General features: G+C 46.5%; 1 protein-coding gene across 2 annotated transcripts in view; it reads left to right on the plus strand.

Annotated features, from left to right (window-relative positions):
• The first annotated feature begins 2287 nt into the window (after window positions 1-2287).
• Window positions 2288-17968, plus strand: part of ppargc1b (peroxisome proliferator-activated receptor gamma, coactivator 1 beta) — an 86124-nt gene continuing 70443 nt past the window's right edge. The window contains exon 1 of one of the 2 annotated variants that reach the window (XM_069710102.1): window positions 2288-2419. In XM_069710102.1, the coding sequence (XP_069566203.1) occupies window positions 2339-2419 (81 nt within the window). In that variant the 5' untranslated portion in view covers window positions 2288-2338. The other variant, XM_069710103.1, reaches the window with a different exon arrangement.

Consider the following 17968-nt stretch of genomic DNA (forward strand, 5'->3'; position numbering starts at 1 on the left):
AAATCCATTTGACCATTTCTGAAAAAAAATTAAAAAATAAACAAACAAACAAATAAATACATTAGCCCTGTTAAAAACCCATTAACTCTCCCCGGTGCCTTACCTGCACATCCATATATATATATATATACACACATATATGTAGATTCACCTGAGTGCCTTCAAAATAAAAGCATTAACAATCACTCAAATGAATTAAAGTAACGAACAAATTCATCGATATTCCTCAAACAAAAACTATGATGAATAGCTCCAACGCTCGTTTTAACATCCATTGCATGCCCTGATGCTCAGTAGCACGAAAGTGGTCAGACACACTTAGTTTTACACAACAAAATTATTTTTTGGTGAAAAAGGCTGCAAAAATTTTGGTTTTGCAAATATGCCAGATAGGCATGCACAAATAAAGCCAATCAGCTCTGGTTATGAAAATGACATGTTGTTTTGTTTCAGGTTGATAGTTAACCTTCCTGTTACGTTGCGGGTCAAATTGACCCGTTTCGAAGTTTGAAAATCTAGAAAAAAAATATTTTAAAGTACTTTTTCTGCATCAAACTTCTTCTGCTTGCCTTAATTAGTGTAATCAACGTAAAATAAAAAATAATGTATTTGCAAACCCTCCCTGCAGGTTTATATATATAAGAAAAAAAAAAGGCTTTCTAACTACCACTTGTGCAAGAAATACAGATACTATTTTGACGGGAACCTTTTTTATTTCCCGCGGGAAAACTCCACCCATACTTAGCAGGAGATGGCCAAAACATACAAAATGGTGTTTTAGGAGCCCCACCAACTATACACTCTGCAGATACAACTCAGCAGCTCATCGTAGGACAACATGAGCAACAGAAACTAAAGGATGACCGCCCTGCAGGCTCTGGAGAACATCCTTCATCATCCTTCATCATCCTTCATCAGGAGGTGTCTCATCTCTTTTTATCTACATCACCCTATGGAAAAAAGAAAGTTTCAAAATGCAAATAAAATTTGGGAAAAAATACATGTTATGGTTGACTAGTGCAATTTATATCTAGGATTTTACAGTGTACCTAAAAAAATAGTTTGAACATGTATTTTTCATGAAAAACGAGTGAGTTATCCTCATTGAACTATGATCCATGGAGGGGTGAATAACTCTGAATTGTTAGTAATGGTGTTGGTGATGAAGTACAAACTATATTTATTGGGATTTTTTTTGGTTTCTGACAACTTTTGGATGATTAAATATTCATCATTGCTGCACCTAATAAACGAACAGCGCAGGAGGGTTAACAGTTTTCTTCTGTGTGTTCGAATTATGAAAACGACGTGTTGTTTTGTGTCAGGTCGATAGTTAAACCGCACCGAGTGTGTTATTTCTAAAGGCATAAATTAAATAAAAGAGAACGAAAAGTTTGATGTGGAGGAAAATAAACAATTTAAAACTCAGATAAACTGATCCCCTCACTCAAAGCTGCATCAGCTTGCAGAGCCGCGACTGAATCGGAGATCTCTAGTTACGGCGACATCAGCTCGCGTCATCAACTCTGGAAGCTAAATGACTGACAGCGGTTTGAGTTTGCGGTTGCCCGGCAACAGCTGACAGGATGCTGCAGACACTCTCGCCTCTGTTCCTGTCGGAAACAAAAGGCAGCGGCGCAACGGGCCGTTTTCAGGTCGTTGCGATGATGACTGAAGTTGCAGCTTCCGACTGGAGAACCGGTTTTGTTTTGTGTTCGCTGGAGGGTAAATAATAATAATGAATCATATAGACTCTTTTTTTCCCAAATGAAAGTGGAGAAATTAGACTCTAAACTGAATTTGTGAGCCTCTAAAATGTTTTTTTAAATTTTTTTATTTTTTTTAGATTGAGGCTACCAAAATCGGTGTTTATACTAATGGTAAAATGAATCCGAATATCAGATTGAATGTCTTTACTTACAAGTAAACACGTAATTAATGCAAATAATTAATAACACCTGGGATATTATATTAGAAAAAACTTGTAGAAATAATTCCCTTGTCAACTGTGAATACTTTTTGGTGCTCTAAAATAAACACCTGCAATTCAATGTATTTATTAAAATTGTGCTTATTAATAAATCACTGTAATGCAAAATAATAGACAATGAAAGTAAAGTCATCCTATTTTATTTTTTTGTGGGGCTCCACCCCCCCCCCCCAACGGAGATCCCCAAAACCCACTTTAAAGAACCGCATGTCTTTTTATGTTGGTTTGTCTGTGTGTAAACAGATGCGCCCCCTGCAGGCGGCTTCTCCCACTGCTCCTCCTCCTCCTCCTCCTCCTCCTCCTCCTATACTCCACTCTCTGACTCCACGGCACCTCATTCACTAGAAGATGGCGGACTGCGCTCCACTATTAGATGAGGAACTCTCGTCCTTTGTCTTCAATTACCTGACAGAAAACTCCGGCAGCCAGGTAAGACCCGGGTCTCTTCGGACGCGCGGGACTTCGGGCTTCGCGGACCGCGGCGCGTCTTTGCACGTCGCCGGCCGTGGCGCACGCTACGCCCGGTTGAGTGTGAGCCTTTTCTCCCCGCCTGTCAAGCAGCATCTCCCCGGCACGGTGCGAACCGGCGCCTCGGTCTGGCTTCATGTAGTATGCGTGTGAATGTCTTGACGTCTGGCTTTCACGTGTTGTTTTTTTTTGGAGGAATTGTCATCAGCTATCCGGAATTTTAACGGATGAAAAAAAAAAAAACCCCGAATACATGTTTGTGGTGGTTGCTGGAAGCGGAGAGCAGCCGGTGTGCTGCTGCTCGGGGAGGATTATTTGGTATGCAGAGGGGCGCTTTGGAAACTTTTGACGCATTCTTGAGGGAAGTTTTAATTTCAGTGCCGGAGACTTGGACACGTGGTGCGCCCCTGAACGCATGGACTTAGCCTGAGGACTAATATGATACTGAGAGATTCTGATACGAAGCCTTTGGAAATTTGTACACAGAATAATAATAATAATTAAAAAAAAAAAACCCGCTTCGTGTGTCTTTTTTTTTTTTAGTTTGATGCGTTACTCATACGGTTGTTTTATGTATTATTTCTTTTTTCGCGGAATTGAAGCGGATGTTTAATAAATTGTCTGTTTGCTGCAGCTCTGCAATACATCAGTGCTGTGTAATGTTATTTATCCACTTCATTATAAGCTGCTTGCCACAGCACCGCGGGCTTAACTGGGGATCTCTGGATCTCTGTGTTGGGTACATGCAGGCTGTTCGAGGCGCTTCAAAGCCGAGAAACCCCTCCAAACCCCTCCAACCCCCCCACCTCCCCGAGTTGATCAATTTACGATGAACTTATGAAATCATATTTTGCAGAACACTGACATGTCAATCAGACAGTATTTTTTTGGGTTTTTTTTGGGGTCAGCTGAGAAAGTTGGTGCAATTTTACGTTTTCGTAATCGTTTGCGTAATCGCTTGGCAACAGTTACAAAACGTCCGTCTGGTTCACACGGTTGTTTGCTTTGGTAAACCGAAAACGGTGGATCCTCGGGCTGTGTGTCGGAAGGGGTGATGATGAATGACAACCTGTTAACTGACCGTGTTGCTGGGGGGGAGTGAGAGGGGAGGGGAGGGGGGGGGACTGGGGGTCGCAGGGGTGCGATTTTTGCACCGTATTCTCGAGGAAGCGTCAAGATGCCGAAGTGCGTTCGGAAATCACGGAAATTTAGGGATTCCTGTCTCGTGGGCAAACATGCATAACACCTAAAACATTATTTAATAGTTTAAATGAATCTACACGATGTTTACTTGAGCTCGGTATACAGTAAACACGCCAAGTAGTATCTGCTATTATTATGTAGAAACTTGTGTAACTGGTTCTCTTATACATCCCGAAATAATCTCTTACAAAAGCACCCGGCGCAGGGCGGTAGAGAGGGTGTTTACCAGTTATAGAAGTTGAGATTTCACCGAAATGAAGTCATGCATTTAACATAAAATGTATGCCGAATATTTTAGGATAAAGTATTTAATAGCGGTATCTCACTGGCTGCGTGATATGACGTGTGCTTTGTTGTGTAGATGACAGAAAACTCTTAAATTAGCAGATTTCCGAATTGGGTTTTGTGAAAAATTCTAATTCTCTCGCGACACCAGGGAATTTATCAGGTCTAATCTCAGTCTCCCTGCTGGTTTGCACGGAGTCGCGCTCCCCGTAAAGACGCACGGATTATCCCCGTCCACGTAAAAACCCACGACGCGCGCGGCGGTCATTGGAATATAAAAGGGCACCCCGGTGGCGGTTGCTGCATCACGGTGTGACATGAGTACACCGGGTTTGATCGTTTGTCTGATTGCACGGACATAGGGGAGGATGGTCGTGGTGGTGCATGTGTGTGTGTGTGTGGGGAGGAGGAGGAGGAGGAGGAGGGGGGGGGGGGTCCGTCACAGCTGATTGCCAGTTTAAAGCAGGTTAATTCAGTGTCTGGAGGGTTCCCGTGAAACTATAAGCTGCAGCAGTGACATATGTTATCACATAACACGCATATAGTGCAGACATGATGTGATTCCCCCCCCACCCCCACCCGCCGCCGCCTGCCCCCCCCCCTCCTCCTCCACAATGTACTTATGAAAGCCAATCATGAGGAAAGCAATGCACCAAAAACATCCCTTAAAAGTAGGAAGTGACGGCAACACAGTGGCACACCATGTGTCCTCCTTATGACGTCACTCAAGCATAATGTATGTAGCATGCCTCTGGAGTTTTTTTTTTTTTTTTGTGGCTTTATAATCGCTTCTGGTATCAGTTTCCAAATTTAATCATCCCAAAAGAGGATAAAATGTGTATCAGTTCAGACACATGCAGCCACACGTCGGTCACAACAGCAGAGATGTCAGAGTTTCAAAGGATTTTAGTGCATGTAGGAACATTTGCATTTTTAAAGATGCGCCCCTCAAAACAAAATGCAATGATATTATTAAGGTGTGTGGAGAACACATGCACCGTAAGATCGTTTTAAATGGACCATTTCAGAGCAGCGCAGCCACACGCACGCATGCACGCTGTTGTTCTGCTGTAAAACCTTTGCAGCTCTTTCCTCAGAGGCCTCGTAATGCCCCGCTTGCTTCAAAGTCCTTGAGTGACACAGAAGGGGAAAGATAAAGTGCAACTTGGAACAGAGAAAACAAATCAAACCGAACACTGTATCACCGCTTCGCTTGTTTCTGGTGCGGTGCACGATAAGGTTTATCTACTTTACAGAGGCGAGCGTTAATATGTTAATATTTACTGAGGGTTATTAGGGCTGGCTGGTGGCTTTCCTCTCTCTCTCTCTCTCTCAGTGTGTGTGTGTGTGTGTGTGTGTGTGTGTGTGTGTGTGTGTGTGTGTGTGTGTGTGTGTGTGTGTGTGTGTGTGTGTGTGTTGCACGCCCCTGTCGGCTGGTTATTGTAATACTACTCTATCCTCGTGACTGGAGTTACAGAACAGGAGAACAGGGCTGCTGCAGTCATGTGAGTTGTAGTGGAGGGAGGTGGGGAGGGGAGGGGGAGGAGAGGAGAGGGGAGGCGTTACCGTGACGTTTGCCGAGGGGATGGGCAGTCCCCCTCCACCCCGCCTCCTCCCCTCTCCTAACATGTGACTGCTTCCTCCGCTCTCCTTTCTCTTTTTTGGGTACATGCAGTCTCCGCTCACATACGGCACAACGAGTTCACAGTAATTCAACTCACTTCCTCTTCCTGTGTTTTATCTCATTCACACACGTTCTTAATCCCTTTTTTCTTTCCGCCCACGTTTCAGAGGCAGTTTATCACGTATTTCGAATCAATTGCGCTGATTGCGTGAGGAATTAGGGAAATTCTTTGAATCTGTCTCAGCTATTTTTATTTTTTTGGGGGGGGGGGGTGATTAGGACGCTCCTGATTTGCAGGGTTTTTTTTTTTTTTTTTTTCATGATTTGTGAATCGCTGTTAAAAATATCTGCACTCGCTCAGCGGCGCTGCTCAGTTTATTCACATTCAAAATTCATGCTGAAAAGGTCAGGCCTGATTGTATGATGGATCTCCTTAAATGACACCATCACCTTCCTATTAACATTTGAAACTGTTAGCAGACAATAGACTCCTCGTCGACCTTTGCTTCGATTTCTTTTTCCTTACATTTTTTTTTCTAGCGTTCAACGTCAAAGTCGCCGAGTCTTTGACGTTGGAGAAGTCGTGGACCACGAGTCGCACCGGCCGGCCGACGTTTTGCTCTTTTTTTCTGTGGATGACGGAGGCCTACAGCATCATAACTAAGGGACGGTTCACGGTCACGTCAGCCGATCGGATCCGAGAAGGAATTCGATTAACTCGAACCACTTGCAGAGACGTTGATGTAAATCTGGAAATAGTTTTGTAAAAAAAAAACAGTACAAGCTAAACAGAACCACTCAGATGGACTTCTGTTGAAGTGACTGGTGAGTTTTTGAAACCCGTGCAGGATCCTCCGAACACAAAGTTCATGTTACATGTTTGAAAAAAAACCCAAAAACCCCGTCGGTGTCTTTGCCCCGGACGACCGGAGCCGCTGAACGGTGCACTCGGTGTCTGAAGCCTCTCAGTGGTAATCATTGATCGGTCTGGCTCCGTTCGGAGAGAGATTGACTCTGGGAAGCTCGGGCCGACTTAACGTCGGTCACCCCATCCTGCTGTAACAGGACACAACCGGCCGCGGGACACACGCTGGTAAAATATTAGCCTCGGCTCATCTGGTGCGTTCGGTGGGGCGACCTCGCTCCTACGGAAAAGAAATGTCACGTAGGTTTAAAGCAAACGTGTCGGTTTCCAGGGAGAACAAAAAAAAATAGGTGGAATCAAACGTTTTTAAGATCAGAAAACAAATCACGTGCAAATCAAGTTTATTTTGAAGTTCTGTTCACGTGCGGAGGTGTCCAAAAGTGATCATTAATTCTGGGATTTAGAGTCAATACTTCCACGTTTGATTCATTTAATTTAAAAAAAAAAAACACACAAAGAAGAGATCCAACATTTGAGTTTTAAGAAATGTGTGTCAGAGCTCCTGGGCAGCAGCTCTCATCCCCGGACGGCTATCAGGTGATCCCATCCAATTTCAGACAGGAAGTCACACAAGTGCCCAAACTGACCACGTTGAGCTCGACGGAGGGATTTGGTCGTATTTACAACGAGTCATCAAAAAATACAATCGCAAAAAAATACACGCATGCTTTTTGATTGACACACAATCACCAGGAGTCAAAAGCACCGAAACGAGAGAGACGACAAGAAATGGTTGCATTGCTCCTTTAACCCCGGTGTAGAAACTCGGCCTGCCAGAGGTTGTAAACGTTGAGATTTTATGCCTCGTCAAAGATGTTAGATCGCACGCACGCACGCACACACACAAACACACACACACACACACACACACACACACACACACACACACACACACACACACACACACACACACACACACACACACACACACACACACACACACACACACACACACACACACACACACATTTTGATTTGTAACCGCTGGCTGTAAAAAGGCGTAAAAACACCCATTTAACCTACGAGCACGTAGGCGTCATCACTTTCACGACCGTGGGCCAATAAACGGGATTTAAACCGGACGGAGGGGAGTGAAGGAGGACGGACGGACGGACGGACAGACGGACGGACAGACAGACAGACAGACAGACAGGTGTATAAATAACAAGGCTTTGAAGTCCCACTGAGTGATGGATACAGGTGTGATTGGCAGCGACTGTGATTTACAGACACACACACTCTCTCTCTTTTCCGCCTACATCTTATCTGTCGCCTCCTCTCCTCTCAGATTCGGGGCTTTTTATTTTATTTATTTATTTATTAATTTATTTATTTTCTCTCTCTCATGTCCATCACTCTGTGTTTTATCCTCCGTTCTGTGCCGTCATCCTTCTCCCTCTTCCTCCTCTGTCGGTCTGAGTCGTGATGTTGCGAGAGTGCTGCAGTGCAATGTGTTCAGCTCGCAGCCCGACAGTGACTCACCTGTCCCTGCTGTCACTGCGTAGTGGACACACGCACACGCACACACACACATGCACACACACACACACGCACACGCACACAAATAAAAAATGCATATAGGAACTTTACCATTTACATATTTTAGTGTGCATTTAACAAAGCACTTTAACTTTAACAAAGTGCCCCCTCTCACCACCACCACCACCACCACCATATAATCTGAGAGAGCGAGACAGGAAGGTGCAGGGAGGATGACGTCGGACATGGACTCGGCCTCGCGCTCGTGTGCTCGCGGGCCGTCGTGTCAGATTAGCAGCAGACACGTCGTATCGTTGCACGTTGTTTGTTTTTAGATGAATATCCGAGCGTTAAACCAACGAAACGCTCTGTTGCCGCCACAATTGGCTGCTTGTTTTATTTTTTTTGGGGGGGTGGTGGGAAGGTGGGGAGGTGGGGGTCAGACGGGGTGGGAGGGGGGTAATGATTGACACGGAAGCCAGCCTGCCTTGTGTGTCAAGTTCAACTATTAAATGCGTGATTACGCGCGATCGACGCTCGTCGTGCGTCAGTGTTCGGCGTTGGGAATATGTTTTTTTTTTTGCTTCCTCCCCAAATTCCCTTTTGAGGTTCATCAGACATCCGGCTTTAGAAACGACCCCACCGGGCCTCCTTTGTACATGTTTGTGTGTGTCACACACACGCATGTCAGGGCTGCACGATGCCGGATGAAGTGGAGTCTTTTTTTTTTTTTCCCATCATTCCTTGATTCTGACTTTAGCCGTCTTCACGTTCCTCCTCTGTTTGTGTGATCTGGTTCGGTTTCCGTCCACGCTGATTTTTTTGATTTTTTTTTACGCGGCTCACGAGTCATAATAGGAGGCCACAATTTGATGCAACAGATCCCCCCCCCCCTCCCACCACCACCCGTCTCCACCCGCTAATGAAAATATGGCAGAATTGATTGCGTTGAGATTTGGTGGACATCGCAATTTTTATTATGATTAATTTCTGGAGCTCACGATTACACACAGGAGAGTCGGCGGCTAAAGATACCATCCGGGTTTATTAAGTGCTCGCTAGCAGTCGGGGTGGGTGGGAAGGTGGGGAGGGGTGGGGTTGGAGGGTGGGGGTGAAGGGGGGGGCATTTCCCCGGTTTCCAACTAGGGATAAACGGGACTAAAGAAGGCTTACTGACCCGCCGCGGCCGAACGCAGCCACGCAATACTTCTTCATCAGGCAGGTTTCACCTGCCAAAGGCCGCATCGGATTACAGCTCGTACCGTCCGGAGGGATTATTAATCTGACTGTGACTCTCCAGAGTAACTAGTAGTGGTAATAAATGCTCACAGCGTCGGGGGGATGGGGAGGAGGGGGGGGGGTATCAGAGGTCACCGTGCCAGCACGAGGAAAGCTGGGAAAGTGCTGCAGAATCTCTTCAGTTTGCATCCTGTCTTGCATGCATGTTCTGCAACCCCCCCCCCCCCCCCCACCACGAGGTGGGAGCAGCAGAGCGGCCATTCAACCGTACAAAAGTGTCCAACACGCACAATAGCTCCGCTGCCTGTATTACAGCGAGAAGCAGAGCGAGACGCGGTGGGAGGAAGAAGAGGAAGAAGACGTTTAAATAAAATCCATCAGTGAAGAGTCACGAGCGAGTCCTATTAGGTATTCATCGACTGCCTTTTTGCTGTCTTAATTTATATGAAAATCTATTCGTAGTCGCCGTGTTGCCGGGTTGTTGCCGTTCTCGCTGTGACTCAAACCAGGGTGGGATGTGAAGATGTAAATTTTCTCCTCCGTGTCTCCTCATCTCTCTCTCTCACTCCAGGCGACGGTTTTTAATACAGATTATGTGCTTTACAGTCGCTGCTGTGATTCACTGTTATCGCTTCTCATCGTATCCCCCCTTTTTTTTTTTTTTTTCTTTTCTTATTTTTTATCTTTATGGCACATTCAGACCCTCGGCAGACCACAGAAGATTTATCATTTGGGTTATTTATTGTTAAATCATCATTTACATACCGTTTAACCTTCACTTCAGCAGCTTTGTCGTGTCAGCTGGATGAAACGGATGTGTTTTGGATTTGAAGCCAGAACTTTATTGGGTTTGGAAATGTTTAGGTAAAGGACCCCAAATTATCCATTGGTCAGACGTAATCAGGCAAAAACACCAAATCTTCTTTGGTTCCTTCTTCTCTCAATATATTGTTTTGCTGATTTTCTCGGTCTCCTTCGCCCCTGGGGACACTAGCTCCTGACCGAAGACTGAATATAAAAGTGTTCGTAGCTTCAGGGTCTGAAAAATGTTTCCGATGCAGAAGTGCCTTAAGCTGCAATACCACCGAGTGCCACTAGAGGTCGGCTCCAAAAAGCCTCCAACTCCATAGACTCCCATTCAACTTCTCTCAAGAAATTCGAAGTCAATAACATTTCTCGGTGTTGTTAGCTGAAGTCACTCCTTCTTACTAGTTTTCTGGAGGTCCATCTGAAAATAATCAGTTTTTAATTAGAAAATAAGCCTCAAAAAGACCTGTTTTTTGGGGTGGGCGCCTCTGTTTGATTGACAGGCCTGTGGTGCAGTCAGGTTACAGCTATTGGTGGGCGGGACGTAGTATTGTCGGGTTTCCAATCAGGTCGAGTTAGATCCACCGCTGGCTCCCCCCCCCCCCCCCAGCTCGTCCAAATACGGTCACTTCCTGCTCCGAACCGCTCCGAACTAGCAAAGATGGCGCCGGTCAATATTTGAACTGCAGGCTTCTTACCGGCCGTTCACAAACCAACGGGTTTGCTGGTTGCCGTTTGTTCCAGACATTTTATTGACCCAAGAAAAGGATCATCTGCTCGGAGGCAGCTGGGTCCACACGTGGTGTTCTGGTAGAAGTGGGGCACGCTGGGAACCCAAGTGAAAATTTTAGCTCCGTGACCTAGAACGTGTTCATCTGTCCGTGTTCTGCAGCCTTTGCCGTTACCGCAGCACGTCGCTTTGTAATCGGTCCACTTTGGACAATTTATGTGTTGATCCGGAGTAAATATTACCTTTTGGGTGTCTTTGTTTTAAATATTGACATATCGACTGTGAGCATTGGGTGTATTACCGTCGAGTTTTATTTTATTTTTTTTGGCCTCAGTGGGTCGTGTTGTGTTAAAAAATATTCCCTCTTAAATGCACGTATGGTGAGCATGCACATATTTGTCGCATATTTGCTGTGGAGAGGTGATGCATTGCCCGCATCCCTCATCTAAATTCCCCGTCACATCTCCAGGCCATGTGTCCTTAGCTAACCTTTACTGGCGATTTGTATTCATCACAGGGACCCTGTTTCTGTATTGATAGTGTCAACATGAACGTGAGGCTCTTTGTCATTCCCCGCACACACACACACACACACACACACACACACACACACACACACACACACACGCACATGCACACGCACACACCGTGTGGCTTTGAACACCTGAGGGAGTTGGGGAGGAGGGTGGAGGGAGTGGGGGGGGGGGTAGAAGGAGAGGGAATCCAATCTCCCCCAGCTGCTCAGGGCTTTGTAGGGAAGCATGTGGCGGTCGCCGAGCTCGCCGGCTGCCCTATTTTTTTTTTTTTTTGTATGCCTCTCCTCCTCTTCCTCCTCCTCTTCCTCCTCCTCCTCTTCCTCCTCCTCCTCCGTTACCTGATTTATCACGAGCGGCCGCCGCCGGGGGAAAAAAAAAACCACCTTATTTTTAAAGCAGGAAGGGCACAGCTACCGAGGATTGTGTCTTGTATCTGAAATGTCAAAAAACAACAAAAAAAGATGAGACGAGATGAGAGGCCGCGCCGATAACCACGGCGACGTCAGAGCCCCGTGTCCGCCGATCTGGAGAAGACGGCGTGGAGATAAGTGGACGGTGTGAATCTGGGAGATCGTCACGGCGTGGAACCGCATTGGTTTATACCTGCACCTCGGTGACGCTGCAAAAATACAAATGTGGAGCTTTTATCGCGCTCATGATTACAACTGTAGAATATTTGGACTTTTTTCTTTTTAAAGCGGGTTTCATAGCCGAGCTTGAATGACCTTTCATCGTGGACCACGGCTGTAAAAGCAGGGCTTGTTCGCCGTGTCCTGGACTTCGACACCTCGCCGTCGTTGACGTCGTGCCAGTGTTTTTTTCGGCCGGGGCTCGAGTTGTAAAGATGTCCGGGCCACGGATGGGCAAGCACCCAACTGCACAAACACATCATCGCTCCTCTGCCCGACGCCGCCCGACCCACACTCCGCCTCGCCGGTAGCCCGCCAAACCTTTAAACGTATACACCCGACGGCCGCGTCCCTCCCCTCACAAATAATCCAGCGGGATTATCGCGCGTGATTACAAACTCGTGCGCCGCAAATTTGAAGGATTACAAAGTACGTTCACGGCGTAATGCCATACTTGCATTGGTGCTGCAACGATGCAAGAAATACTCATTTGTATTCAGGTAGTAATTGTTAGCAGTAGTCTTGTAATGGTGTCGGTAGTAGAGGCAGGCCACGTTCAGCAGTAGTAGCAGCTGTGGTATACTGCTGTGAAGGAGTACTACTACTACTGTAGTGGCTGAAGTATTTGTTTTAAGCATTGGCAGTAGGCTTCAAGTACTATCAGTTGTGTAGCTGTGGGAGGATGAAGTAGTAGTTGAGGTAGAAGTAGAAGTAGTCAAGGCAGTCACAGTTCAGTGGTAGCAGTAGTAAAAGGAGTAGTGTACTACTTTAGTGGTTGTAGTATTTTGAAGCTAGTATTACCAGTATATCTTCAGGTACTGTCAGTAGTAGTAATAGTAGGAGTAGCAGCAGTAAATAATAATCATGTGACTGTTAAGCAGATTTTCTGGATTTAGGAGTCGGACACACAAACTGTTTATAGTCTCAACAGTGACAGTTGGTTTATCTCCACAATAGCCTATACAATGTGTGTGTGTGTGTGTGTGTGTGTGTGTGTGTGTGTGTGTGTGTGTGTGTGTGTGTGTGTGTGTGTGTGTGTGTGTGTGTGTGTGTGCGCGCTCTCAAGGGCACTCGTGTAAATGAGAAAAAATAAAAGGATAAAGGAAATTTCCGCAGCATGGGGATGCGACGACGCACACACACACACACACACACACACACACACACACACACACACACACACACACACACACACACACACACACACACACACACACACACACACACACACACACACACACACACACACACACACACATAGCTATGGCAGCCAGGTGCCAGGGGAAAGAGGCAAGCACAGACCGGTGTGAACATGCACTTTTGCACACAAACGCACACTTTACCTTCCCAGCTGCAGTTATCAAGAGACACGGCAAGATCACATCCAGTGTAATGTTATTCGATATGTTCAACGCCCACACACACACACACACACACACACACACACACACACACACACACACACACACACACACACACACACACACACACGCGCACACACACACGCACATTACGCATTTCTTCGCTTCCATTACTCCACTTAAAAAGCCATTTGTTGTGTGTGTGTGTGTGTGTGTGTGTGTGTGTGTGTGTGTGTGTGTGTGTGTGTGTGTGTGTGTGTGTGTGTGTGTGTGTGTGTGTGTGTGTGTGTGTGTGTGTGTGTGTGTGTGTTATAAATAGGCCTCTTGGCACAGATGTGCACTCGTTACTGTCACATCACACACCCTTGGCTCGTGTTGTGACCTCAGGTTCAATCAATTACCAGAAGATCTCCTCGCGGGCTCGGGTAGCCTCGATCGTGGCCGGAGCCACCGACGCCGATTCCATCTGCCGCCTTCAAAATAAAAGAGACTATCAATTACGAGCCTCGGTGTAACTCGGTAACCGCCGACTAATGCGGTAACTCATCAGAACTTAATAAATTGCCGCTCTGCGGAGTCCCAAAAATGTAATAAGCCTGATATTGTGATATATTCTCCTGATAATGTGATGTAATTTCCCTGATAATTCATAATGATAAACACATTAGGGTGGAGCTGGCTGGTTGGTGATGGGCTCAGGAGGCTCTGCACAGCTTAGCGATGGAAAGTTTGGAGCTCTGCGTGTGTGTGTGTGTGTGTGTGTGTGTGTGTGTGTGTGTGTGTGTGTGTGTGTGTGTGTGTGTGTGTGTGTGTGTGTGTGTGTGTGTGTGAGTAATGCCTGTGGGTTGGACGCGAGCAGGCTTCTACCTGCATCCGACCTACGTAGTGAGAGAGGTGGGCGAGGCCATTAATGTCCTTCGGAAGAAATATACAAACACACGTGTGTGTGTGTGTGTGTGTGTGTGTGTGTGTGTGTGTGTGTGTGTGTGTGTGTGTGTGTGTGTGTGTGTGTGTGTGTGTGTGTCGGGGTTAAGGCCTTACATGGCTTGTGAGGACACGTTGGCAGTAAAACAGGCATTTTGCTCAATTTCCAGTGAAGTAACTTCATACTGTCGCTTCTCCCTTCGTGCCTTCTGCGTGTGTTTCTGCTTCCTCTTCATCTTCAACGTCATAGTCGACCATGATTTCTCTCTCTCTCTCTCTCTCTCTCTCTCTCTCTCTCTCTCTCTCTCTCTCTCTCTCTCTCTCTCTCTCTCTCTCTCTCTCTCTCTCTCTCTCTCTCTTCATCATCATCTCTCTCTCTCTCTCTCTCGCTCGCTCGTTGACCTACTTCCCGAAGCGAGCTTGCGTGACCACAGAGCTCGGCGCTTCGGTGATATGGCGTTACACACACTGTACACATGCACACAGTAATGCTTGCACATCCATATTTACTGCAACACACACACACACACACACACACACACACACACACACACACACACACACACACACACACACACACACACACACACACACACACACACACACACACACACACAAGCGTGAAGCGTTTATATTATGCATGAAAAGTGGAGACTTGCTTGCGGATGCTGTGTCATCAAACTAAATCAATCGTCTTCGCCGTCCCTCGTTAGCTTGCCAAATCGTTGGCCTTCGTGTCTTCCGGACGCCCTCCTCGTCGCCTAGCAACGGCGTTTTTTAACGAATTTAACCGCCCGAGCGCCGAGCACACGGCGAACGCGACTTCTCACATTGCAACTGCGAGCTCACGAGCTCCTCACGGGTTTAGTCGCGTTGGGGTTGACGAGGAAATGATTTGTAGTCAACTCGGGAGTATTATGAGTGTGTGTGTGTGTGTGTGTGTGTGTGTGTGTGTGTGTGTGTGTGTGTGTGTGTGTGTGTGTGTGTGTGTGTGTGTGTGTGTGTACGTGTCTCGGTCGTCCATCCTTCCCTCTCTCTCCCCCGGCCTCGGTCTGTCTGTCTCGGCGGCGAACATCCGATCCCCGTCAGCTTGTTGGTGGCGCTCAGAAAAAACAACCCACGGACACACCCTACTACTGCTTGTAGTGTTGCACACTTTTCTCCTCCATTACCCCTGGCTTCATTGTTTCCGTGGCGACGCCGCGAGGCGGGGGCGCTGTTGACACAGGGAATGTCACGCGTATGTTGAAATATGGCTAACGAACCAAATACTTCAGCGGTGAGTGTGTTTTCTGTGACTTATGTGTTCAAACACGCTTTCATCTGCAGGCATCCTTTGTGTACTTTATGGTTGTTTTTTTTTTTTTACCTTAAAACGTTGGGGTGTGTTTCGGTGTGTGTGTGTGTGTGTGTTTTGGTGCATGTCCTCCTCCTGTTGTTCCCTGAATATTAACTGAGCATCTCGACAGTTTAACAGTTGAGTGTCTGAACACCTGCAGACTGGATCAGCTTGTACTGTTTTTTTTATTTTTTATTGCCGCCTCGTTGTTGAAATTCTTCTCTGCGTGTTGACTCGGCGTTAATTCCTGACGTGTGAACTAGAGCTGATGTTTTTCTGGACTATGTATATATATATATATATTTTTTGATCTTTCGTCAGCCAAAAGTACGAGCGTTTGCGTTCTCCTTTTTCTTTCTTGTGTGGGTGGAAAAGCTACTAAAACCCCTCGAGTTTGACAATTTTGTGGAATAATTTTGCTGCAAGCGCCTGGAAAAAAAATAAAATAAAAAAATTGATTTCCAATACTGAAACATCTGCACACATTCAGTGCCAGCTTTCACTGCTGGGATAGAAACTATCAGATTGGTGCCCTAAGGGCATTTAGGTTTGATTGCCAGCTCTACACGGGATTGTACCGCTACGAGTACGATACTTTACATCACTACTACCGCAGGTCTTTCATCACCACGTCTGCTGCTATTATTACTATTTATAATAAATACGTACATGTAGGTGGAGTCATCGCAGGCTGCCTTTCATCCAGTGTGTTTGGCATCAACATCATTTTTTCTCCCCCCAAACTTTTCAATTGTTTTAAACTTAACTTCAAAGTTTCCCCTATCGACTCGTAACCGAGCGGGCGTCACGAAGCCTCGAGCGGTTTTTTCGGAGCGGGAAGCGGCCATATTCGCAAATACTAAGCCCCGCCCACCGATGGCCGTCACCTGACTGCACGATCCGTTGGATATCGCCCCCCCCCCCCAAAAAAAAAAAAAAAACCTCCTTCATGTTAGGCGGTGTGTTGGTTCTGTATTTGGCCCGTCCACTGGTTTCCTGTATTATCTGTGCGACGCAGACACGCTGCCGTCTCGTCAGTCACGGCAGCACCGTCGAGCTTTTCTCTCTCTCTCTCTCGCCCCGTACACCTCTCTTTCCTGTCACTGCACACCTTTTCCTTTCTCTTTTTTCTTTTTCCTGCACACCTCGCCTGCTTCTCCCTCTGCTGCGCTCGGCTTTTGTGCTTTTCTCAGCAGCACCCGACCTCATTTCAACTCGCTCCCTCTTTCTCCCTTTTCATCTCCTCTCCCTCCCGTTTGCTCTCTCTGGTTGTGTGTCTCTCTTCCTCTACTTCCTCTTCTTCCTCTCCATTTTACTGTATTCCTTCCCTCTTTTTTTAATTTTTTTTTTTTTTGCCCGATTTGTCTTCATTCCCCTTGATGTCAGCATTGCCCCGCTTTATCGCTCCCTCCGTCCCTCTCTTCAACATCGCTCTATCGATAGTTTGAAGTTTACTGGGGCGACGCACACACACACACACACACGCACACACACACGCACACACACACACACACACACACACACACACACACACACACACACACACACACACACACACACACAAACACACACTTTGGAGTGATGGATGACTTCTCAATCATATGTGGGGGGATTAAGTTTGACAGCACAGACGCACACAGCGACAGGACGAGGAGCCCAAACAGCGAGCGAGGCCGGCTGATAGGCGATTGACGCGGCGTGAAATACAGAGAGACGGGGGGGGGGAAAGGGAGAGCGAGCGAGTCTGGGAGTCGTCATGGTCTGATAGCTTATCGATTCCTCTGCAGAGGGAGACAATTTGGGAGGGAGGAAGAGAGAAGGTAGACAAAAGAGACGGACAGGTGAGGAGTGATAGTGGAGTAAAGAAAAGAGTCTCATTATTTAGGCGTGAAGAAAGCAGATGTAGAAAACAGTCTATTCATGCGAGATATACTTTTGAAAGACGGAGAACAACCTTTGACCTTCGGTCGCTCTCCAATCAGATGCATGTCATCTTTTTATTTTAAATTCCCTTTCTAGGAAGTGAAAGCTGAGCTGGCCGCGCTCACCTCATGAAAGATGTATTTCGATTTTACACCTCAAAACTGAATTTATTCGACACGGGTCTTTTTCAGTTTCCAAAAAAAAAAAGCACGGAGGTATTGTTTTAAGGACTGAAATGAAACGTAGAAGGAACAGATAAGGGCGTTATAATCCCGGTTGGGGCCACGAGTGGAAGCCGGGCTTATCGGTAAGCCTTAGAAAAGCAACGTTTTGCCCCGTAGGAGACGTCCAGGCCGAGCAAGTAGCCATCTATGGTCGTGGTTTCTTATGTAATGTTTTAACGAGGCTAATTAGTTAAGTCTTCGCAAAAAAAACCTTTATGGCTATTTTAGTGAGAGGCACAGTGACGAGCAGCTCGGAGAAGCCTCGGCATGTCCTGCAGCTGA

This window comes from Brachyistius frenatus, unplaced genomic scaffold (assembly GCF_029030835.1).
Source record: "Brachyistius frenatus isolate BFR_SWC_R1_liver_20210118 unplaced genomic scaffold, ASM2903083v1 Contig_89, whole genome shotgun sequence".
Classification (NCBI taxonomy): Eukaryota; Metazoa; Chordata; class Actinopteri; family Embiotocidae; genus Brachyistius; species Brachyistius frenatus.